General features: G+C 42.3%; 1 protein-coding gene across 1 annotated transcript; it reads left to right on the forward strand.

Moving 5' to 3' along the window:
* Positions 1 to 370: 370 nt before the first annotated feature.
* On the forward strand, positions 371 to 23227 carry mcf2a (MCF.2 cell line derived transforming sequence a). The gene is made up of 30 exons (XM_070836506.1): positions 371 to 500; positions 5604 to 5672; positions 5842 to 5956; positions 6355 to 6445; positions 7879 to 7998; positions 8524 to 8640; positions 8882 to 9031; positions 9174 to 9289; positions 9828 to 9942; positions 10646 to 10765; positions 10958 to 11149; positions 11913 to 12104; positions 12364 to 12535; positions 14268 to 14344; positions 14558 to 14643; positions 14796 to 14862; positions 15018 to 15133; positions 15356 to 15425; positions 15530 to 15622; positions 15869 to 15961; positions 16109 to 16234; positions 16399 to 16620; positions 17586 to 17678; positions 18164 to 18242; positions 18741 to 18804; positions 20095 to 20195; positions 20585 to 20697; positions 20925 to 21037; positions 21300 to 21403; positions 21505 to 23227. The coding sequence occupies exons 1-30, from the start codon at positions 386 to 388 to the stop codon at positions 21543 to 21545; spliced, it is 3342 nt and encodes a 1113-aa protein (XP_070692607.1). The 5' UTR covers positions 371 to 385; the 3' UTR covers positions 21546 to 23227.
* The last annotated feature ends 219 nt before the right edge of the window (positions 23228 to 23446 follow it).

A 23446-nucleotide genomic window follows, 5' to 3' on the forward strand; every position in this document is an offset into this window, starting at 1 on the left:
GCTGCCGACACTAGTGTGTGTGTGTGTGTGTATGAGGAGAAAAGCACATCACACCCAGTCTGAGCAACAACGGGACAGCACACCACTGTTTTCTGCTTATGTGGACAAGTCTTCTGTTGCAACTGTGCTGCTCAGTGTGGAGGTACTCTATGCATCTCAAGGTCAGGAAGACCCAGCAACAGCCTCAGGGAACTGTCCCATCTGGATCTTGGGACCCGCAAGGCCAGGTGGGCATAACTTTCCCTGTGTAGCTCCCAGCCTCGGTAAAAGGGACACTATGCAGGTCCACAGGACTCTAAAGAGGATGTGAGGCCTGGACTTCTGTCAATACCTCCCACGACAGCGTTGGTTCTCCCAGCCTGATCCTGTGTCGGAGACTAAGGGAATGGGCCCAGCTTCACTGCAGGAGGAGAGAGAGACGGAGAAAGAGCCCAAGGAGGTGATGGAGAGCTACCGCTACCTTCTGCAGGCTGGCTCCCAGCTAGAGAGCACTCTGCAGCGTGAGTACAAATTATGCTGACAGTCATTTAAACTATGAGCTACTAACAGGTTTTGGAATATAATTCTCTGTCTGCTCCTAAACTATTTTCCAGTACTACATTTCAGTTCAGTTTCAGTTCAGCAGGCTAAAACTGGGCATTTAGTTTGACTTACAGTTTTCATTTGTAACTTATGAGAACCATTACAGGAAGCAACTGGAGAACTGCACCATGTATCTTTGGTTAGTCAGTATTATTGATGTGCCAGTTCCTGCAGCTTTGCTCCAACAGTGGACCACTGCAGGGATTATGTCAGCTATTTTAAGCCATCACAGATGGGTATTTATTATCCATAGTAATGATTTGTAGCCTGAATACTGTGGGTTGTAGATCAGTTGGGCAGTGACAGAAGAAAAAGGCATGCTGTTGATGTCAACTAACCCATTCGAAAGAGTAGTAATGCAGCTTCAGGGTGTGTTGTTGTGTCATGTATTAAACTATCAAATGTACAACACTTTATACTAAAGCAGCAAGTGATTTTAGTAAAGAAAAGGTTTTATTCTTTTTGATACAATAATGTAACTGACATAAATGTTTTTTTCAAAAAGCTGATACAACTTGGAACAGCATCAAAAACAACATTACTCTCGTATATTTGTCATCATTATTCTGGAGGCGTATTTTGCAATTGGCAGAAAAAAAATGTAGAATGAAGGCAAGATGATGGACAGAAATAGCACCTGATGTGATTGACAGCCCCATGGAAGAACCTCCTGCAGAGGCTGATCTAATGTGATTACTTTGGGATCTTGGCAGCCTTGAGTTATTGTTTAATTGATGTGCCTTTGCCTCTTTATGTCTCCTGTGGGTTCATTGCACCTGTGATGGGGTTTGTAGGTAACAGAGACAGCAGGGATAAGGCCGCGCTCAGTTTCTATAAATACCAGGTGACACTTTTTTTACTGTGTGTGAAATGTGAGCCTTGAATTCTGGGTTAGTCCTAATACGCTATGCTTACAGGGGATGCTGTAGTAAGCATAAAGAACACACTTGTGAATGAAACAATAACCATACGTCCATCACTTACTTCAAGGATAATGAGACATTATCCTTCACATAGCTCACCTATTGCCCTCTCACTTCTACACCTGCAGAATATTATTCTCAGTATCGTGTTAAATCTCGTACGTACACCCCATAACTAAATTAAAAGTAAGCCTATGATATATACAAATTTCAAAACAAAGGACCTCATGACTGTGTTGTCTGACAACATCCAATAGAAGACTGAACTCCCCTTAGAGTACAATCTAAATCCTCTTTTTGGTGTTGTCCTGCTTATCAGTTAAAGTCTGTGTAAACTGTAAACATGTATTTAGCTGGTACAGTATTTCGTGAACAAATCTAATTTTCTGTACACTGACAGCAGTCTGATAAAGAGTCTGATCAAATTATGAGATAGAAAGCCATGGAAGTCACTAAACGCTACAAAGTCATTTCTGTCTCCACTGTTTGCATGTCATCTCACGTTTTAACTGATTTTTACGCTTCAATTGACACTTCAGCTACTCAAACTGTCTGCCGTCAGTGCTTGCATATGGGGCCGACACTTCAACTATTCACAGCACACAAGTATTTCCAGCACTGTAGTTTTAACTTGAAATTGTAAAATTCATTTGCTTTAATGCCTCAGACATCGGCTGTCATTTCAGCTGCTGTCATCTCTTATTTTTCAGCTGACAGTTCAATTACTTTCAGCACTAACCCCTCACCTATTGGTCCAACTACTTTCAGGATATTCACAAACTGATAATTCACATTCACACAGGGCTTAAAAGTGAAACTGAAAGTTCTAATGCTTCCAGAAATGACAGCTCAACTCCGTTCAGTGCTTAAACTTTGCTGACACTTCAAACCCCTTTAGCATATGAACTTCAACTGACACTTCAATTGCTTTGAGTGCCTCAGTTTAGATGGCAACTCCCACACTTCTCACATGCAAACAATCAATCTTTTTATCTGTTTATTGTGTTTGCACCCACAAGTTTTGGCATAAATTAGGTTTTTATTTTTATTTATTTTTTCTAATTTAGACTCTTCTTGTTTTCTCTCCAGCAGTATGGTAGATACCAAACAGTATGATAATACTGTATGACAGAAAGCAGCATTAATTATGTTAAATCTGTAATACAAAAGCTAGAAGCCCATTGCACAGGAAAAGCAAAAATATCAAATATCACTAGAAAAACTGCCAAATTGCTGTCAGACTTAAGAACACACATCACAGATGCCAAAATTGGAGCCATAGGGGCTTCCTCCTATGTGATTTACCATCTAAGCCTTTCTGGTCTAAAACCAATCTAGTCTTTATGTATCCCAGCGGGTAGAAAGCACAATTTCCTCTACCCTTTTCTATCAGAATGCAGCCACCCACCAGTCTAATCCCCTTAGCACTGAAAGCTTTGTTTAGCAAAATATTTCATGACCTAAAAGCAGTAGGAAGCTAGGCCTCTGTCTACTATGAACATGTTTATATGTGTAAGAGGGGATTTCTTGCTCTGCAAGGGATTACATGTGTCCGCTGTTTGGGACTCTACAAAATCAGACTGAAAACAAAAACAGCTGGATATGTGTGCTCTGTGCATTTAAAGCAGCCTGTTTTTGCTGTCGCTCTGTATGATTCGCTCAGATTTACTGTACTTTGTGAATAAGGTGTGGCGCCATACCATCAAGTGGGTCATACCTTGTGAAAAGACCAATTACACAGAACACTTCAGTTTATATTCATGCAAAAGTCATGTTCAAACAACTTCGGTGCCTATAAATTGTATACACACCCTTTTGACTCCTTAGACACTCCCACTGATCATTGCCAAAAAGCCTAATAAGAACCCCTGTGATTCAGTATTGTAGAAAAATAAAACATGAAAAAGTACAGGGGTTGGGTACTTTTTATAGGCGCTGTATGTAATGAAATCACTGTAGACAGTTATCTCTGTTTGGACAACAGAGATAAGCCCCCTGCCTTCAGACTGGAAGCACTGGCCTGAGTCTGGATCTGTTTGACTGGCAGGAAAACCCTGTTTCCATCTGCATTGGCAAACAGTCCTCGTTCTCTGTGTGTAAGAACAGAACAGCAAACAGAGGTTATTTGACTTTCGCCTGCGCACGCTATCCTACATGTGACCTGGGAAGGTTATGACACAAGCTGAAAGGGAACCACAGCACTTCCTGACATCTAAAAGCTCACTGGGACTTGTTTATATCTAAATATTAGATAAATGTATTTGTGTATAAGAGAGTTATTTATGCTTAACAGTGCTTCATGCTTTATGATTGTCCTTTAGTGGTGCACAGTCAGGCATGAGTGTCAAACTACAAGGCATTTCATCTGGCAGTGAATGAATGCAAGTAGTTGGACAGGGTAAAGGAAGAGTACAGGACCTCTGCGGTCTGACATGTTTATTAACAACATTGCAGTTTGCAGTACAGGCTGCCCTTCCTGCAATCAAATGCAGCAGAGGTCTGCAGTGTGTGTGTGCTTGTGTATCCTCTGCTTATTTTCTTAGCATCATCTTTAGTACTGTCAGACATTCTGCTAATTTGTCTGTCAGATTTTATCATTGGCATCTTATTTACAAGATTTGAAAGAAGATGTTAGATGATTACATTGCATAAACCTTAAGAAGAATGTACTGGTTTAGCATCTCACTCGCTCGTACATTGTTTTATATAAATAATTCACAGTATAATATGCCTGTATAATGCAGTTATCCTAATGGAAAATGTTGACAGCAGGATATCTATTCATTTAAGGCCTGTCTCCACTTCCTGAAGGTCTTGTGGCACAGCATATAAACAGTTATATAACCATTCCAGTGTGACGGTAACTTTACCCTGCATCTGTGTGTGTGTGTGTGCAGTCCAGCCATTGGTCCTGCTCTGGCCCGGTTTGGCTCAGCTCATCTCTGTTACAGACAAGCATCAAATATTCAGCAGGTACCAGTAGAGCTCATTGCTTGCTCCCTGACAGCCTGACGGACACTATTACTGCAGTCAACGCATGGAAAAGAACACCTCCTCCTCTCCTCTCTCCTGTTTCTTTTGCCCTCTGCCATCTTTGTTTTATCTATTTCTCTGCTCCAAATTATTTCTGATGTTGCAATCCATTATGGATAAGAGAATATTGAATCGTGAGCAACTGCTACTACCCTGTTAATCTATTGCATAAACTGCTGAACAGGGGTACAGACATTTACTTCAGTAAGTCAGTACCTTAATACTGTGCTGAATATTTGATCGCATGTCTGCTGTATTGATATAACTGTGAGCTTATGTAAACAGTCTCGACATGAGGCAACACATCAGGTTGGATGATTCCTGGTACACCAAAGGGCTGATTTATGAACTGCACTGACTGTGTTCATTTATTGGACACTTAGACTACAACACTAATGGTACCAAGCATGAGACACCGGGCCATCTGCCAGTAAACTTAACATTACACCAACATTATTTCAGATGCTGGACAGTAAATATGTTTTAATGATGTCATTGTCTAACTTGCACCAGATGCAGGATTTTCATCTGTAAGGCACAGTAAGGCAGCATAGACAGCCACAGTATCTGCTGAACAGTATCATGGACAATCAGTGACGAATGACAGGAAGCAAAAAACTCTATTTTCAGATTAAAGCCGATAGATGAGAAACATTTTCTTTGAAATGTGAAGACTTTCATGTCAGATTTACGTGGTTGTCATGGTGGAAAAGTCTTTTAAACATTATTTGGGCCATCATGTGACTTCAGTGAAAATGGTGCAAAATACACTCTTAGGCTGAGGTTTTGGAGACTGATAGACTCACAATTCTTTTTTTATTTTATGTGGACATGACTGACAATGCTTTGACATGTGATGGTCTTTTTTATGACGGTTAGGTTTTTACAGATTACCATCTTTGAGGAAGTAAATAACATTTGCATAAAACAGCACTCTGCATCAGCTGGTTATTCTAATCTAAGTAACATTTAGTTTACAGTGGAGACCCTCTGGTTTTCAGTGCACTCCAGTCCCCTCAAGCTGTGTTGGTCATGAGGTGTTTATAATTCGTGTATCTCTTCCAGAGGTGACTGTCCCTGTTAGCCTGAAGGAGGTGGGAGGCTACATAGAGAAACAAGTGGCATACCTGTCAGGTGAGGTCACTTTCTAAGAGTTATAGTATGAACAACCTTCAGTCGGCTATTTGATTTGGATCTCTGTCCCATCCTCACCAGCAGTGACTAACGTACCTCCCTTCCCTCATTGTTTTACATTCTGAAAGCATATCTAGACACATTTGTAATCTATTGTCTTCCTTTCCAGGGGGTCGTGGGGAGGACTCCAGCGTCATCATCACCCTCCCAGAATGCTCAGCTTTCAGTGACATTCCTGAGGAAGCTTTAGCCAAAGTCTTCACATACCTCACTCTCATCCCTCGGTGCGTCCTCTTTCATCTATTCCTGTCTCTCCCTCTCCCTTTCTGCAGTGCACCAAAAGCCCAGCACTTGTATTCTGAGCACAGCTGGCCTCAACTGCTCCTCGGCTCACTGTGTCAAATGTCCTACCGATGCCCTCCATGTCCAAACCTCACTCTCCCATCAGATTAGGAATGTTAAAGTTAGATCAAACCCGGGGGCCATTGCTGTGTAGCTGAAATGATAAAGAATCATTGTATATACTTGTATGAATTAATTAACTAAGCAGGATTTGACTAATCCATCTGCTCTTCACATCATTTCTCATTTTCCTGTCTGATAGCTTTAAATCAACACATGCAGAATGATTGCAGAGGCTGACATTACAACTTTATGCAATTGCCTATTTTTTTTCTTGCAGAACGAGGCAACCTGGAGTAAAATTCATTATCATTTTAGACCGGAGACTGGATACATGGGCCTCTATCAAAACTGCACTTGCCAGGATAGCAGTGAGTTTCATATTTCATTTTTTCTTTCCGTCCGGGCCATTTGTATCGAATCAGTATTCCAACCAGACAGTTTAGACATAATAGCTGCAACATGGCTGTGCTTATAGGCTGCTGTTATATTAATGAGTTGCTGTCCATGGTGCTGAAAACCTGAGCAATCAGGACAGCACCCAGAAGATCAAACTATTGGTTGGTTTCCTTAATGGTTATCAAGTGTTTTGTGTAGTTCTTTGTGATGTGCGTGTGGTTTGAGGAGTAACCTAAACATTCCTTCTGCACTAAATGTCCCATTGCACATTGCTGCAAATGTATGAGTAAGCAAAAATGGTGTGATGACGCGGGATGCTGAGAGGGGGGAAAGGATGAGGAGGAAGGCGGGCGGTGGGGAAACATTGCAGTCAGCGCTGCCACCCTCCGTCTGAGAGGCAGCAGGCAGCAGGCAGCAGCAGCAGCAGCGCTGCGGCTGTGGTCAGGCGGCCGGAGGGTGCTGCATACCTTCAGCTTGGCACCGATTTCCACCGGACGGGCGGGAACTATTCAACCGACATGGCCTCTAACACCATGGCTGATTGCTTTTACCGGCGGGGAGTACCGAAGATCCGGCGGAGCCCGGTAACGAGCTGCTGATTAGTTTAATTCACCGTGTGAGGAGTTTAGGGGGAAGTTTTTGGGCGGGCAGGGTGAATGCGGCAGGCTGATGGGGAGTGGAGCACTGCGGTGCAGCGCGCGCTGCTGCTTCGTCATGCGATTGGCTGCGTGTGAAAGCTGAATGAAAACAGACTGATGTGCGGCTTTTTAATGCAAAGGTATCCTGAAACCAGAGGCGTGCGTTATCGACCCCCGTGGTCAAGTCAGGACAAATGAATGTCAGAAGTTGCGTCACATGCAAATATATGCTGAATGATGAATCAGTATACATCCTGCTGCAGATCACTTCTGTCCACATTATGTTTAAATCCTTGCTGATATGTATAAATTATCAAATTCTTTTATAATGTTTTTTTTTTTACAATATGGCATACCAAAGTAGGTATTTACAGTTCTCATTACACCTATAATATACATATATTAGAGATATGCTGTTAATAATTAGTCTTCAGTGTGCTGCAGAAACTGAGCAGAAATTGCTACACTGAAGACCTCAAACAACCCAAAGATGAAATGCAGCATATGTCATGAGTGTAAATGGCGTAGTGACTGAATCCATTAGGCTGGCAGTAATCGCATGAGTGTCACAGGGGTTTAGACCTAAAGTCTCTCCTCTCAGATGTGGAGGATGAGAGCTCGTTAATGTTTTTTTCTCAGTTCTTTTCCTGTGCCAGAGTTGGGTCTACGTTGCACTGTGTGAAAGTGCAGATGTTTGGAGGTCTGCGTTATAGAGAACTCTCCTCCAAATGCATCATCATCGATATGACCTCTTTTCCCTCCTCCAGGCTTCCTTTCCAGGGAACCTCCACTTGGTGTTGGTGCTCCGACCCACCAGCTTCTTCCACCGCACTGTTACTGATATTGGCTTTCGCTTCAGCCAAGAGGACTTCATGCTCAAGATGCCAGTAAGGCAGCTCCTCCTCAGTTACCAAACATGTCCCACTTCACAACAAGGTACAACTCGTTCTTGTTACAACCCTGATCTCCATGAGTCAAATGTTCTGTGGTGGACACAGCCAAGAGCACATGTCGATCTCACATTTAACTTTTTAAACAAATATTATAACAAAGCGGGTTATCCCAGGATGTTTCTGATATATCTAGTGATATAAGTCATGTAATTTGTGAAGTATCAACGGTACAGATCTGATGTTTGTTATGCCATTTCCAGAGACTGTGACTATTATGAAGAACTGCATGTAAATGCCAGTGGTTCTAATGACTCTTTATTTTGATGCCTTGAGATGACCAATCATACCTCCTCCAGTATGGCAGAGACTTACCTGACCTATTTTTCCTTCTAGAATAAAATCATGTGTTTTAACAACCCTAAGTAATGATGTACATAAAATTTCAAAGAAAAATGAAACATGGCATTAATTTGCTTAAAGTGTTCTTTGTGAGGTCTCAGATTTTGTTTGCACGTTTAGGTGGTGATGCTGAGTTCTGTCACAGACCTGCTGCGGTACATCGATGAGAACCAGCTGACTTCAGAGTTTGGAGGCACTTTGGACTATTGTCACAGTGACTGGATTGTTTTACGAACAGTAAGCTACAAATCAATTCTGAAACACACCGGGACTAAACTATTAACTGTATTATCCTTCAACATCTGCCTCTTATTTTCTTTTAGTTTCTGGGGTTCATCCCAAGGCTGATATTTTTTTTTTTACCAGTTTGATAAAGCTGCTTCAGGAAATTCATTCTTGTATCTTAAATACAGCTGCAGATTATTCTCCTTTTGCCACACAAATAGCCAAGCTGATATTCTTTTTATTTCCACTACAGGCTATAGAAAGTTTTGCTGTTACAGTCAAAGACATTGCCCAGATGCTTCAGGGCTTTGGCACTGAGCTGGCAGAGACGGAGCTGCCTGATGAAGGGAAAGCCATCGAGCATCTCCTCGAGTCTCACACTGACAAGTACAGGAAACTCAAAGTAAGGTTTGAAATGTTCTCATATAAGATGCATTTATTAATGTTACCACAATGATATTAATCTTTTATTTTTCTGCAAAAAAGATCTATTAGTCCTTTAAAAGGGACTACTTGTAATGCTGCTCATTTATGATGTTTGACAGGATGCAATCAGGTCAGTGTCAAAGGAGGGTCGTCAGCTTCTCCTAAGCCTGGAGACCTCTGGGAAAGAAGATGACTCCCAGTGGGACGTGAAGCTGGATTGGGAGACAGTACAGAGGTACAATATTTTCAAGCAGCCTTTTCTTCTTCTCCTTCTTTTTTTGTCCGTCATGACTACTGTAACTGCCTCTTCACCTGCCTCAGCAAAACTTCCACAGATTGTCTACAAATGGTCCAAAATTCGGCTGCTAGGCTCTTGACCAGGTCCTCCTGGCTCCTCAATAATTTCAGAATTCAATTTAAAGTTCTTGTAATCACTTAAAGAGCTTTCATGGTTTGACTCCAACCTACATCAGAGATCTACTATAGCCCTACATCAGCAGCAGGTCTCTGATGCCCTTCTGTTTCGATGGGTCTTGAGCTGCTTTCTTCTGTTTTGTAATTATTTCGATTTATGGTGTCATTGTGTTTATATCTGTATGTAGGTTTTATGTTGTGAAGCACTTTGTGACATTGATAAAGTTACTTACTCACTTTCTTGCACTTCATTATCATCATTAGCCACAGAGGCAGCTGCCATCTTCGGTTCTAGAAAATTCTTACATTTATCTTATGCAAACCTCACATTCTTTCCTCAAAGTCCATTTGTTTTCTAGGCTTCTGGCCCAGCTCAGAGACATGGAGTCAGCTTTTGATGGCTTCTTTGAGAAGCATCATCTGAAACTCCATCAGTACCTGCAGTTGATCAGATATGAGCAAAGCTTTCAGGAGGTAAGGACTCTATTCAACATGTGTACATGTGAATATGTCTTTGTGTGTTTTTGTCAGCACACGTCTGTAGTTTCAGATTTAAAGATAAAATCTTTTAATTTTGGGAACCTGTTTTGTGTAATCCTCAGGCTCAAGTTTTAGTGTGGGTTGTAATGCCTCTAGAGGCCACCAGGTTGGCCTTGTTTTTATTTTCACTCTGTGTATATCTGAGGGCTGTACTACAAAGCAAGTTCAACAGAGCCAGGCTTTTTTTTGCGAGAACTGAAACGGGAGTGATCGATCAGGTGCCACTTACTTCACTAAAGAGGTTTGGGTCCATATAGTGGAGAAATACGAAGAATATGAAAACTGTAGTTGCAAATAAGGCAAGAGAGGAATGCTGTAGAATGAGTGAATGTATTTATTCCTTTTCTCCATCACCAACCAAGTTTTCTCCACTGCAACTCCAAGGCTTCATTTGGTGACATTACTACAGTATGCATCTACAGTATAAGGTCTTCCCTCTGCTAAAAATCTACATCACTTGACGGCGGCAATTTTTATGGTTGATTTAAGCCTAAACTTTGAATATAATCTGGTCCGGACCAGGTTAAGTTTGCAGTGTAACTTACCATGGTGATCGAGCCAGGTTAAAAGACAGCAAGCTAACTTACTAACCTTGCTTCGTACTACACCCCTCTGATGGTGTGTGTTTTCTGTTTAGATGGAGTTGTGTCTGGAACATCTGATGGCTCAGGAGCGGGAGCTGTCCATATCTTTCGACACTCTGGCTCAAACAGAACAGGCTCTAAAACGGTTGGACAATCTAGAATCAAATGCAAAGGTCAGTGTTTCACAGTCAAAATGCAAATAACAGCACTTATTTACTAGCTTTGTGTGCCAGATGAGTTTGCCACAAATACATACACATACAGTGAGTGCCAGAGATCAAAAAGGCCTCAGTGATCATAGTTTGTCCAAAAAAAGAAAAATGATCCCTTCTTGTGTGTGTTTGTGGGCTCTATCACTCTATCAGGAGGTGATGGCACGAGCTCAGATCATCATCCTTCACGGACACCAGCTATCAGCTGGTCACCACTACGCCATGGCTCTCATTATGCAGCGCTGCAACGAGCTTCGCCACTACTGTGATACACTCAATGCTGCTCTCAAGACCAAACACACTCGTCTTAAGCAAAAACACCAGCTGCTGCATTGTCTTGGACAGGTATTGAGACGTGCATCTACACACACACACACACACACACACACACACACACACGCATTATTCAGTTTATTTATAGACATGATAAAAACAAAGAGGGGCAGCATGGTGGTGCTGTGGTTAGCACTGTTGCCTCACAGCAAGAGGGTCCTGGGTTTGAATCTCGGTTTAAACCCGGGGTGTTTCTGTGTGGAGTTTGCATGTTCTTCCCATGCTAGCGTGGGTTCTCTCCGGGTACTCCGGCTTCCTCCCACAATCCAAAGACATGCACATTAGGTTAATTGGTAACTCTAAATTGCCCGTAGGTGTGTGAGATTGGCTGGCGACCAGTCCAGGGTGTACCCCGCCTCTCGCCCAAAGTCAGCTGGGATAGGCTCCAGCTCCCCCCGCGACCCTGACGGATAAGCGGTATAGAAAATGGATGGATGGAAAAACAAAGAACAATATAAAAAAACATCATAAAATCAAACAAAGCAGCAATATTCAATGTTAACACCATTATGATGACACCATTACTAAGCATTAAGTCATCATCACTGCAAAATAACTCTTTACCTATTAGAGTCATGATCAGGCCAAATGGCAATTTGAAAAGGTGTGTTTTATGATGGGATATAACGGTGAGGAGAGAGTCAACAGCATGAAAATCTTGTAGGAGAGTTCTACAGGGAAAGGGCTCTTGTGGGCTTCAAATGACAACGTGCTGTCCAGGATGACACAGATCAGAACACTTCTTTATAGTGATACACATGTTCTCCACATTCAGGCCCAAACTTGGTGTGATGATGGAGCTTATCTGCTGGCTAATCAGCTGGCAGACAAATTCCAGTCAAAGGAAGGGGCCCAGGCTGCTTTGAGGGACATTGAGAAGTTCCTGGAGGGGGCGCCGTGTACGCTGAGTTTAGGACCAGAAATCCTGGCCATAGAGTATGAGGCTGTGATCACACCTCAGCTGCAGGTCAGTGAACACATTGATTTTTTTATGCTCAACGCATCCAAGATTACCAGCATTTTCAGGCACCCACTGGAAACTTATGAAGCCCCATTTTTTTGACATTAAAGTAACATGTGACTTTGAGGAGATTGGCCTGTTTATAAAACTATGATATGGCCTTGCTGCCATCAATTCTGTTTTTATTCATTTCTCAGTATCATATTTCTGGTTTTCACATCGTAATTGAATATCCTTCCTCTGTGTCCTTTTCTCCCTCTGTCAGGCCCGAATAGGTGAAACATTTGAGAAGCGTGCGGCAGTGCAGCAGATGATCCAGAACCGACAGGCTTGTCTTCGGAAGCTGGCCGACAAACATGTGCGACCGGTCCAACTGGTGGCACCCAGGCCAGAAAATCCACCACGCTCCAAGTCCCCGCTCTTCTCTCCCAAGCATGGTACAGTACAGACAAACACACATAAATAATCATATCTCAAAAGAAAGAATCATTACCATAGGGGAGGAGGTTGAATTTGAACTGAGGAATCCTCCCGTTGGTTCCCCGCTGGTTTGCCTCAGTGGAAAGAACAGAGCTGGAGCTACGTGGGAGCCAGTGGGAGCTGAGCTCCCACAAGGAGGAGGTGTCTGAGCTCCCATGAAAGCAGTACAATCATACATCTGTGGCAGTCGCTAATACATTACCAACACCCATTATTTTATCACAAATAATGCCTTTTTCAATGTAATGAGTATTTTTTCATGTTAACAAGATAACCTAAAAAAACTGTTTTCCAAAAGAACTACACACGATATTCTCTCGTGAATCACAGCACTAGAAGTGCAGCATGCAGCACTTCTAGTGCTGTGAAGGTGTCGGACCACACTTAATAGCAGTGAAGTCTCTGTCTCTCTCTGTCCACCCCCCACGTTAGTTGTTTTAAAGACCCCCACAAAGATCAGATTATAAGATGAACCTTGCGAAAGAACACTCTTTGTCACAGTTGATTAAACAGAATGTGTCTTCTGCTAGCTGCCCTTGTTGCAGTGTATACAGTAGGCTATCTACAAATCAACTAACTCCTCACCCATCCTCCTGTCCTGTTTCCCAAGCCCAGTACGGGGTCTCATCCCAGCCCTTATGGTCTGGCAACAATCCCTCTCCCATCCTTTAGGCACCAAGGTTACATTAACACATCACACAGCCCCACCGAGTAGGCCTAAGGTATTTCTGAATGGCCTTTGGGGTTAGAAGGTCACCTTTACAAACAAGCCGTAACAAGGGTAGTAGATATAATCAGTCCTCTGGGAAATACCTGACTGCTCTATTAGTCAGGATAGCTGTTATAGAACCATATGTGGTTCTATACATTAAAGAACCTTTAATCTCCTTCTGTGTCTCAAGGGAGGCTGAACAAAGGTAACCATATACAGTGGTATCCAATTAATACTGTATGTGTTATCTATCTGGTGTGTTTCTTTTATTTCAATGTATCTATTCATCCCACTGAATGTGTTTCTGTCTGCTGAGTGTGTGGAAGTAAAAGGATAGATTGTTTTTTTTCTATATCCCTTCATGTTTTTAAAGGTTTTGCTCTCATGACATGAAGCTATACTAATGAGCGTAACAACAAGAAAGAGAATGAAAGTGATTGTGAGCCCCTCTGAGGACCCCTCAGTGCTTTGTACACCAGTCATTTAAGAGAGGAGATGAAGGGAAAAGTGGTTATCTTTGATTGATTTGATCCAGTACACGCATACATACACATATGCATGCATGCGTACCACTGATGAATGTAACATGGCACATTCAAGAGCACAAGACTCACTGTAGCTTGGACTATCATGTAAGGATTCAGCCGCTAGGATCAAAAGGACACTGGCAGCCGTGCCAAACAGTGCTTCAGATCTCTACATACTGGTTCCAGGCAACGCCTTTACAGGAGAGGAACCTATTATCATTGATTACATCAAATGTCTATTATGACTGATTAATGCCTTTTTAAGTTACTGAGGAATAAAAAAAGGTCACAGGCAGGGCAAGCAAGTCCCTTTGAGGCCATCATGTGTGTAGTGTGAACATAAAAAAAGAATTGTTTTTGATTTAGTGTGCTTCAGGGTGCTTAAATGAACCATCTCCTCAGTGTGCCTAATCAGACCATGTGGAAATGAATTGTATCTGGCTTTTACAGGTGATGGTTTGAAGTTCACATTCGACCTCTCTTTGCCTGGGAAGAGAGCATCCCGAAAGAGTCCCAATCCTCGAAAGGTAAGGAAAAAAAGAAAAGACGTGTTGTCCTTTAATTATCCATTTCTTTCCACTGTCGCACCTGCATTGAACCACAAAAATGTGAAAATATTCATTATTTCATGACCTTCTCATCAGACTCTTCCTATTTGGCCTGATTATTTGTCCTGTATAATAACATTTTCTCTAAATCCAATTGGAACAGTCATTGTTGTCCATCTGTGGTGTGCTCAGATAGAGGTGATGCATGACTATCAGGAGAGCCGGAGCTGTGTGTTGTACACTCTGGAGGGAGAGGACAGCCCAGATCTCTTGAAGCGGTGAGGAGGAGGCATCTGTCCACACATCTGTCTGTCCTCAGTATTGCTCTTGATGCTGTTTAGTTTGTCATTCTCTTTGTTCAGCGCTAATGATGCCCTTTGGCTCTCTCTCTGTTGACTTCTCTCTGTGTGTGTCTGTGTGTTTGTCACAGTCATGTGATGAGGGAACTCATAGAGACAGAAAGAATGTATGTGGAAGAGCTGCTGTCAGTTCTGCTGGTGAGACAACACACTTTCCCCCTTTTTTTATGTCACACAATAATAAAAATACATGTTCTGGTTAATTCTTCTGTGTATTTACTGTATGTTTGTTGTTGGTTGAATTACTCCTGTTGATATGGTCTTAATTGTGTTGCTATGATTGAATATTGCAGGGTTACAGGGCTGAGATGGACAACCCAGCTCTGTCAGGGCTTCTGCCCCCGCTCCTGCGCAGCAAGAGAGACATCCTCTTTGGAAACATGCCTGAGATCTACAATTTTCATAGCAGGTGACTAATGGCCTCGCATCAACAAATAGGCCTGTTATCTATGTACTGATTGGGTGGGTTTAAAGCTCAACAGATTAAGGGAGTGACTTTTTTTCTTTTACCTTGAAGGTTATAGTATGATGGAGACCGATATGCATTTAATCTCTTTATATGAACATGTAGAAGTTAAAATACTCTCTTTTGACCTCTAATTCTTGACCTTTGACCTCTCTGGGAATCCAGGGTTTTCCTTCAGGACCTGGAAGGATGTCTAGAGACTCCTGAAGGTGTTGGAGCTTGTTTTCTGCAACGGGTGAGATGATACATGTTAAAGTTGTGTAGCTTCTTTAAATTTTGATTATTTGTATGTAGTTTTGTTTCCATATTTCAACAGACTTCTTTGTCCCGTCTCCCCAGAAAGAGAGTTTCCAAATGTATGAATGCTACTGTCAGAATAAGCCACGCTCTGAGGCGCTGTGGAGACAATTCTCAGACTGCGCCTTCTTTCAGGTCAGGTTTGCCATGATTTCACTTTCAACCAGCAATTTTGACAGAAACCTATATTGCATGTCTGCTGTCATGCGATACAGGTTGATACCATTTCAAGTACTGTAAACAGAAATATAAAAATATGTACGTCTGCTGTTCTAACTGGAGTGATACTGTTGTGGTCCTTACGATTTTACATTTACAATTAAATAACCTTAACTGACAAACATTTTATTCATTGTGGTTTTATTTGTCCTTCTTGTGAAGGAGTGTCAAAAAAAGCTGGAGCACAAACTGGGCCTGGATTCCTACCTGTTGAAACCAGTCCAACGCCTCACCAAATACCAGCTGCTGATCAAGGTTAGACACAGAGCAGTGTCATATCACAAACATACAAAGCCACCAACATGCATGTAAAATGGGCTATTCTATGGTACAAGTCTTTACCACTAGAGTGCACTGCCTTTGAATTTGCCTACATGCTTGTTCTTCTGTTTGTGTGTTCAGGAATTACTGAAATACAGCACAGATTGTGATGGGACGTCTGAACTGCAGGGGGCACTAACAGCAATGCTGGACCTGCTCAAATCAGTCAATGATTCAATGCATCAGATAGCCATCACAGGATACGAGGTGAACCGAATCTGTTCTGATCTGATCGGTGTTTGACTGATGTCAGCTGAGCATTCTGAATTCCTAAATCCTAATCAATTTCAGATAAATGTGCTCAAACATACATTTTACAGAGAGCATATTTACAAAAGGGCTTCCACATAAATTATTTCCATTATGTGCAGGGTGACATTTGTGAGCTGGGCCGCGTGTTGATGCAGGGGTCGTTCAGTGTGTGGATCAGCCATAAGAAAGGTCCCACGCGCATGAAGGAGCTGGCTCGCTTCAAGCCAATGCAGAGACACCTCTTCTTGTACGAGAGAGCTCTGCTCTTCTGCAAGAGGAGGGAGGAGCATGGAGACGGCGGTGACAAGACCCCCTCGTACAGCTTCAAGCACTGTCTGAAGGTTGGTCTGTGTCTTTGCTTTTGTGTGTCAGAGGAATACACCAGCTGTTTTTTGGAACGTTGACCCACTAAACAATATTCATTTTGGTATTTGTATTTATACCATATTTACAACATATGTTCTTAGCGTAGTGTAGTACTTAGCAGTACAGTACATTATGTTGAGCAAAAGGAACGACCAATGAGAAAAACAACAACGCAAATTTTAAGTAATTTCAACTGTACTTATGATTGTATACATATGATTTTGCGCAGGAGGTTGTTAAAATCAATATATAATATCATGAGCATCATTATCTAGACTACATTTGTGGGTAAAAGTATCTCCTACAAAACTACACTTATTTTGGTGACATGAGAACATGGTTGGTGATGGAAAACTTTTACTGTGCCTGAAATCACTCTTCATTTGCTACCTACCAAACTATATTCACTTCCTGCCATTTTATGGGTTTAAGAATGATACTGTGTCATAAATGTATAATCTGATGTATAATCACTTATTATCCCTGTCACTATCACTATCATGATTTATACTTTGGTTTTAGCACTTCACAAGTTATGAAGTCAGTGATCTACTGGAGATGCAGCGTTGATACTGATGTCTGTGTGGTTATCTTTTAACACGTGTTAATTGCCCAGCTGGCCACAGAACCTGGTGTATTCCTGTAAGACTTCTTTTGTTGTTGTCTTTGTATGTGTTGATGTGCTGAGGTTGTCAAAGCTGGTGTCTTGCCAGCTGCTGCTGTTGCTGCTGCTGCTCTTGATTTATTATTGAGGATGTGGGGAGGAAGCAGTCACACAGCGGAGGTGTGTGTGTGTGTGTGTGTGTGTGTGTGTGTGTAAGTGTGAATGTTTGTGTTCTGACAGGACAGATGTGTTACATGATGTAAATCTGATGTATGATGTGCTGCTCATCTTAATGCTGTGTGTATGTTGGTGTAAACAGTGTATGTCTCTTGGCAGATGACTGCTGTGGGGATCACAGAGAATGTCAAGGGAGATGTGAAGAAGTTTGAGATCTGGTACAGTGGCAGGGAGGAAGTGTATGTGGTTCAGGTAAGGAGTCTAAAAGTGTTGAATGCTAACATTTTCAGTAGTTTAAATGCTTGCTGATAATTTAGCCCTTTCTTACTTCACTGTAAATCTAACCCCTTTCAACTAGATCTGCATTGGCAGAATATTATTTGGCAACAATTTTGAAAATAAATTAATCTTTTAATGATTAGACTTACGCAAAGATATACCAGTTTTATAGTGTCACTTGTGATTTGCCAGTTTTCTTACTTTACAAAAGGAAAAGAAAGGAAAGGAAAGGTTTGGGGATGTTGGTAGGATGAAACATTTTAAAATGTCACCGTGGTCTCTGGGAAATTGTGATCGATATCTTTAACAATTGTCTGACATTTATTGACAAACAATTAACTGTATAAACTGTAAATAGAGGCCTAACAAAAGAAATGGCGATATTGTAGCTAGAAATATCTATTATAAAATGTCGTAATCCTCTAATCCTTCGTTGTAATACTTCTGTTTTCTCTCAGGCTCCTACAGTGGAGGTGAAGATGGCCTGGCTCAATGAGCTCCGCAGAATCCTGACTAACCAGCAGAAGATGCTTAGAGGTCTGAGAACAACTCGCTACGATAATAATATGATATAATACGATAATATGAGAGAGTACAAAGGTGAGCTCACTGGCTTCAGAGCTGTGAACTGCTTCTCACGGCCCCAGAGAGCATGAACCTTGTATATGGATTCTCTTCCCATATACTGTTCCCAAAAGTAGAGAGATAATCTTATTTGTCCCAGGAATGAAATTTGTTTCTGTACATGTTCCTGTCCCCCAAGGAAAATAGACAAATACACGAAACAAAAAAGGTGCACATATGGTCATAAATACATACTTATTCACGCCCCTTCCTGTATTCTCACATGTACTTGCACAAATGCATGGCTGACAGGTCTCTGACAGCCACAGATGCTATGAGAATTTCAACAAATAGAACAAAGAATTCTTCTAAAATAAGTTGCATACCCTGTCTTTTAGTGTGGAAGTGGAAGACCTGCACTGAAAATGAAAATGAAATGTTCTATCCCTTACCTCTTTTCTCTTCTCACAGATGAAGCCTATCAACATGGTCAAATGGTTGGACACATGCAACTTTCTCCACCGCTCTCTGAGAGGTCAGTGCCTAAGGTTGTTTACAGATAAAGTATTTTCAGTAGTGTGTTAAGATCCCGACTGTAGGCTATAGTTGCACAAACACACAGGCATATGCAAAACACCCAGTTGCAGCCACAGCACAACTATCTGCATTTGCTGAGTTTTCATATGTGATCACAGCTTGGGTGAATGTGATGACATCATTTCATGTTGCCCTTGTAGAGGCTTTGTGTGTAGCAGTGTGTGAGAAAGGGCGCAGGCCCCACGCTGTCCACTGCTGTCTGGTTGCCTATCCCCACTCCTCCCATCCGCCCACCTGCAGGGGCATGCGGCCGTCCAGAGGGGTTCCCAGGGGCTGTCTGCCGGGGCTGGACTTTGTCTCACTGTCGGCTGATGTGTTTCTGTGCCTGCGTTCCCGGAGCCCCCGTCCCCGAAGCCCCCGGCAACGGCCCCGGCCGCGGCCCCGCCACCACCCCCAGCGCCACTGACCTGCCCAAACGCTCAGTGGTAAACTCAGCCTGGCTCGGCTCACCTCGCCTCGCCCTGGCATGACCCATCTGGCCCCGCATGGGAACCAAAATCCCAGGGCTGCTGTGTTTGCATACTGATTGTCACATGCACCCCCTTTTCATAGCCTCCATTCTGGTCCATACCTGACCACCACAGTCCCTTGCTGCGTTGAGAGGCCTGTATCTTAGCAGCTCCTCCATGGAATTTCTAACATGATATATAAAAACAGTTGCTGTTGTTTCTGCATCTCAGATTTGCTATTTTGCATGTAACGCAAAGAGCAACAAAAAAGATTTTTAATTTTCATCTCATGAATTTCTCTTAATTTCCTCATAACAGCTGGTTTTTAAGATGGGGCTCGTTTTTTGAGATCTGATCAAGCTGCTACAGAATTTGCTTTGCAGAAACATTCTTACTCAGCATCTAATATCCCTAAATTTAGATATTGATAAATAGAGACCAGATCTTCCCATGTGTTGACACTTGCAAACCCTGTGTGAACATCAGTGGTTTGTGAGTTCTACTTCCAACTTTTACAGAGAAGCTTGCACATGACTGCTCTGTGTTGTGTCTTGCTGTCTGGCTGGTGCCTGAATGGTCATGGCTGTGTGAGAAGCAACAGGAAAGAGTTATTCATTGACACTGATCTGGGGCCAGCTATAGTGTTGGAGGTGTGGATCAGATTCAGGAAGTGGGAGCTGACCCAAGATTGTGTGGCTGAGGATGGCGTCTCTCCTGAGCGTGTCTGCTGCCTGTGCTCTGCATTTGGTGAACAGTCTTGTTCTTTGTTGTTCCTCCAGCAAACAGCAGAGGGCGTCAGTGAGCTCAGAGGACACCGAGTCAGGGAGGAGCAGTCCAGACCCCCAGCCTCACTCCCCTAAACACCAGCACAACCGCAGGAGTGAGTACATCTTATCCAGATACATTTATTTTACAATAATCAAGTAGATACTTAGTAACTAAATCATAGAAAGTGTTTTGGGAATTGATGGAAATCATAGTATTGTACTGCTGTTGCTCACAATCTCTAACTGATGTAGATATTTAACTTCTCCCCCCTCAGCAGTTCAGGTGTACTTTGACCTGAAGAACCAGGTACATCGAGGAATTTTGGGGAAAAAGGTCCAACTACTGAGATTAGCTTTTGATTCTTCGTTCTTGTTAATTTCCCAGTAAGTGACAAGGGGTCTTTATAATGCCGGTATAGTTACTAAGTATCTACAAGGCATAGTGTTTCAATAAAGGCTTTCATCAATACCGGTAACAGCCTAAGTAATGTGTCTGTCCCAGGTTGGCCCGGAGCTCATCACTCGGTAGACATCTGCGAGGGTCTGGAGGAGTGGCCTGGAGGTCCGGACGCTTTCCATCCATCTGACACAGAGGACGAGGTTTTGGTGCAACTGGTGAGACAGAATACAGATGTAGTGTTGATGTTTTGCCCTTTCGTTTAATGTTATTTTTATTTCCATCCTTGGTCCTCTTACTATCCAGCCTGTTTGATATTTTGTGACCAGCTGCCTTTATTATGAAACACTTTCTGACTTTTGCCCTGAACAGTTCCATATCAAGTCTTGACTATATAAATAAATCTTTATGTACTTTGTTGTTGACAGTTTTCCGTCTGTGTCAGTCTCCAGGCAGATACATGGCTTTGGCTGACTGTCTTCAAAATGGACCAGACAGTGTCACCATCAAATGTGGAGACGTCATTCAGCTTCAGTGTGAAGACAACAAGGGGCGCTGGTGAGGTTTTAGCTTGTCTACACACATGATGTGAGCTAAACCAGGTCATCAGGGTGGCTTAGTGAAGTGCCAAACGATCCCATATGTGAAATGGTACAAGGTATGGCAAAAGTAGCAAGAGATTTGTTTTTTATTTCAGTAAGACTGTGAAATTCTGTTTAGCCAAATGCAGAAAAAAATGTAAGGCTAAACCTGGTAAAGTTTATTCATCTAATTTCTCCCCCTTTTCCTTATCTCATCAACACCTATTTCTATTCTTCAGGCTGGTGAAAAACCTGAGTCGGCGACAGGAGGGCTTCATAGCACCTGCAAGCCTGCAGCTGATTATAGGAGACAGCAGCCGAGGACATTCCTCCAGATTAGGGGGTAAAGAAAAGACATGGGCTTCCAAGATGACAATACAGTGTTGAGACATAATATTTCTTTACTTTGATTTTCTTTTTAAAAGTCTGTATATTTTCTCGTAGACCCAGGGAACCTGAAGGTGAGAAAGCTCAGCTCCCCATAGAGAAGAGAGCACAGAATGTGAATCTAATATTTACCTGTGGATGATGAAGAGACAGAAGGAACAGATTGAGCCATAGCTGTCCTACTCCTCACTCCCCTGTGCCGCCTGCTTTCTTCACCATAGTTCAATCATGCAGGAACTTGCGGAATCTGCATCCTCCAGATTTTGATTGACGACCTCCTGGGCTAGTATTTTCTGATAGTGAAGGCGTGCTGTGGCAGCAGCCCAAAGGCTCAGGAACTATTTAGCCCTCTTGAGACAATCAATAGCCGATCCCTGGATCCTGATTGGTCTTCCTCTTTTCTGATTGGTGATGAGTATCTTGTCCTTTTGAAGCTCCATCTGTAACGCACATATAATCAGGATGTGAGTTTCCTGCTACAGCAGTGGCTCATTCACAATGTGATCTGTGGACTCACTTTACAGCCCCTCTTCATTCCAGCTAGTACTTGAGATCATAGTATCTCACTGTGTGTTCCTGTTTGTCTTAGAGTGTGCTGGATGGATGTGTAACCCAGGATTTGCCTGAAACATTTCTTAAAGCAGAGACTTTTGTACATACACGGTATCATTTTTAACATTTTATTGTACCTCAGTGTTTCATCTTTGTGTAGTTATTTGACATTTTCCATTGAGCTACTTCATTATATTTTTCTTACATTGCGTTCCTTAAGGCATCGTTTTCTGTACAGCCTAGAAGTTGAAATGCCAAAATGTGCCATGCCATAATGCCTTTTTTCTTCCTGCTCTCTTGGAGTCTCTTCTATGTACTGTTTGCAAAATCAAGTACTCTTGTTGCTTCGACCTGACCTCACAAATATCCAACAGGCACTTTAATAAGGTGGATGGACAATAGAGACAAAAAAAAATCCACCTATTATCCACTGATGTGTGCATTGCTTGCTGCTTTACCTCTCTTAATGTGTATTTCCCACTATTCGTGCTGTTAGTTCCTTTTGTTTATTCTTGAATGTATGGTGTGTTAAGGAGGAGGGGAGACATACCCCCTGCATGCAGGCAGCAGTTGACATGTCAGTCATGGTAATGTAAGACACAAGAGGACATAATTAAGATTGATGGCAGTGTATTCCTCAGTGTGTGCCATAGACCGTTGGGAGGTTTGAGCCACAGTGCACCAAACACTGTCATTCTCCTCAGGATCTTTTGGGAGCCCTCTGTCAGTCACACTGTAGAGAAGGGAGAGCGAGGCAGAGTAAGAGGACTAGAGAGAGAGAGAGATTATCCTCTGTGTACCCGTCCATCACAGAGGCAGATAGTTTCCTCCTCACCATTACAGCTCAGTTAATCTCGGGTTCCCCATTAAAAGGGATCATACAGCCAACATGAAATATACCCTCTGTGTAGAACGCTTAATTAAATATTGATTGCAGACTTATATGAATTTACCACATCAAATCAAGGCCTCAGTCGGAGGGCTGCCTTTGATACACTGTGTTTGATATGGAAATGCATCTAGAAAGCAGCAGGGGCTGCTGCGCACTACACATTTCCTATGTTGTTAATTTATTTATTTTGCTGTCATGTTGTTCCTTCACATTGTGAGGTATCTGTGCAGCCCCAAAAGAAATTACATCTCCATATATTAACAGGAGCTACGCTTGACTGCACATCAAAACTCCATTTTATTTCCTCTTAGCATATGTGACAGAGTCAGATGTTTTTTTTTTGTAATTTTCATCCAAAATGCTGCAGATTTTGCACAGTTTTTCCAGGTTGGAAAACAAACAAAAAACCCTGCTTGAAATATTATGTATCCTAATGAGCCAAGTAGCCTAAGCTTGTTGCTGAATGTTTCTTTAAAGAGAAAATGCATGGCAATGAGCAGGTTTATGTTGTTCGACTGTCACTGTTCTAAACTGGCTTCCTTTTGTACTGCTTCA

This window comes from Pempheris klunzingeri, chromosome 9 (genome assembly GCF_042242105.1).
Source record: "Pempheris klunzingeri isolate RE-2024b chromosome 9, fPemKlu1.hap1, whole genome shotgun sequence".
NCBI classification, from domain to species: domain Eukaryota; kingdom Metazoa; phylum Chordata; class Actinopteri; order Acropomatiformes; family Pempheridae; genus Pempheris; species Pempheris klunzingeri.

Coding starts and splice junctions, on each gene's coding strand:
- mcf2a (XM_070836506.1), top strand. CDS start 386: ATGGGCCCAGCTTCACTGCAGGAGGAGAGAGAGACGGAGAAAGAGCCC. Junction 14,345..14,557: donor AGAGTCCCAATCCTCGAAAG/GTAAGGAAAAAA, acceptor TGGTGTGCTCAG/ATAGAGGTGATGCATGACTA. Junction 20,698..20,924: donor ACGAGGTTTTGGTGCAACTG/GTGAGACAGAAT, acceptor CGTCTGTGTCAG/TCTCCAGGCAGATACATGGC.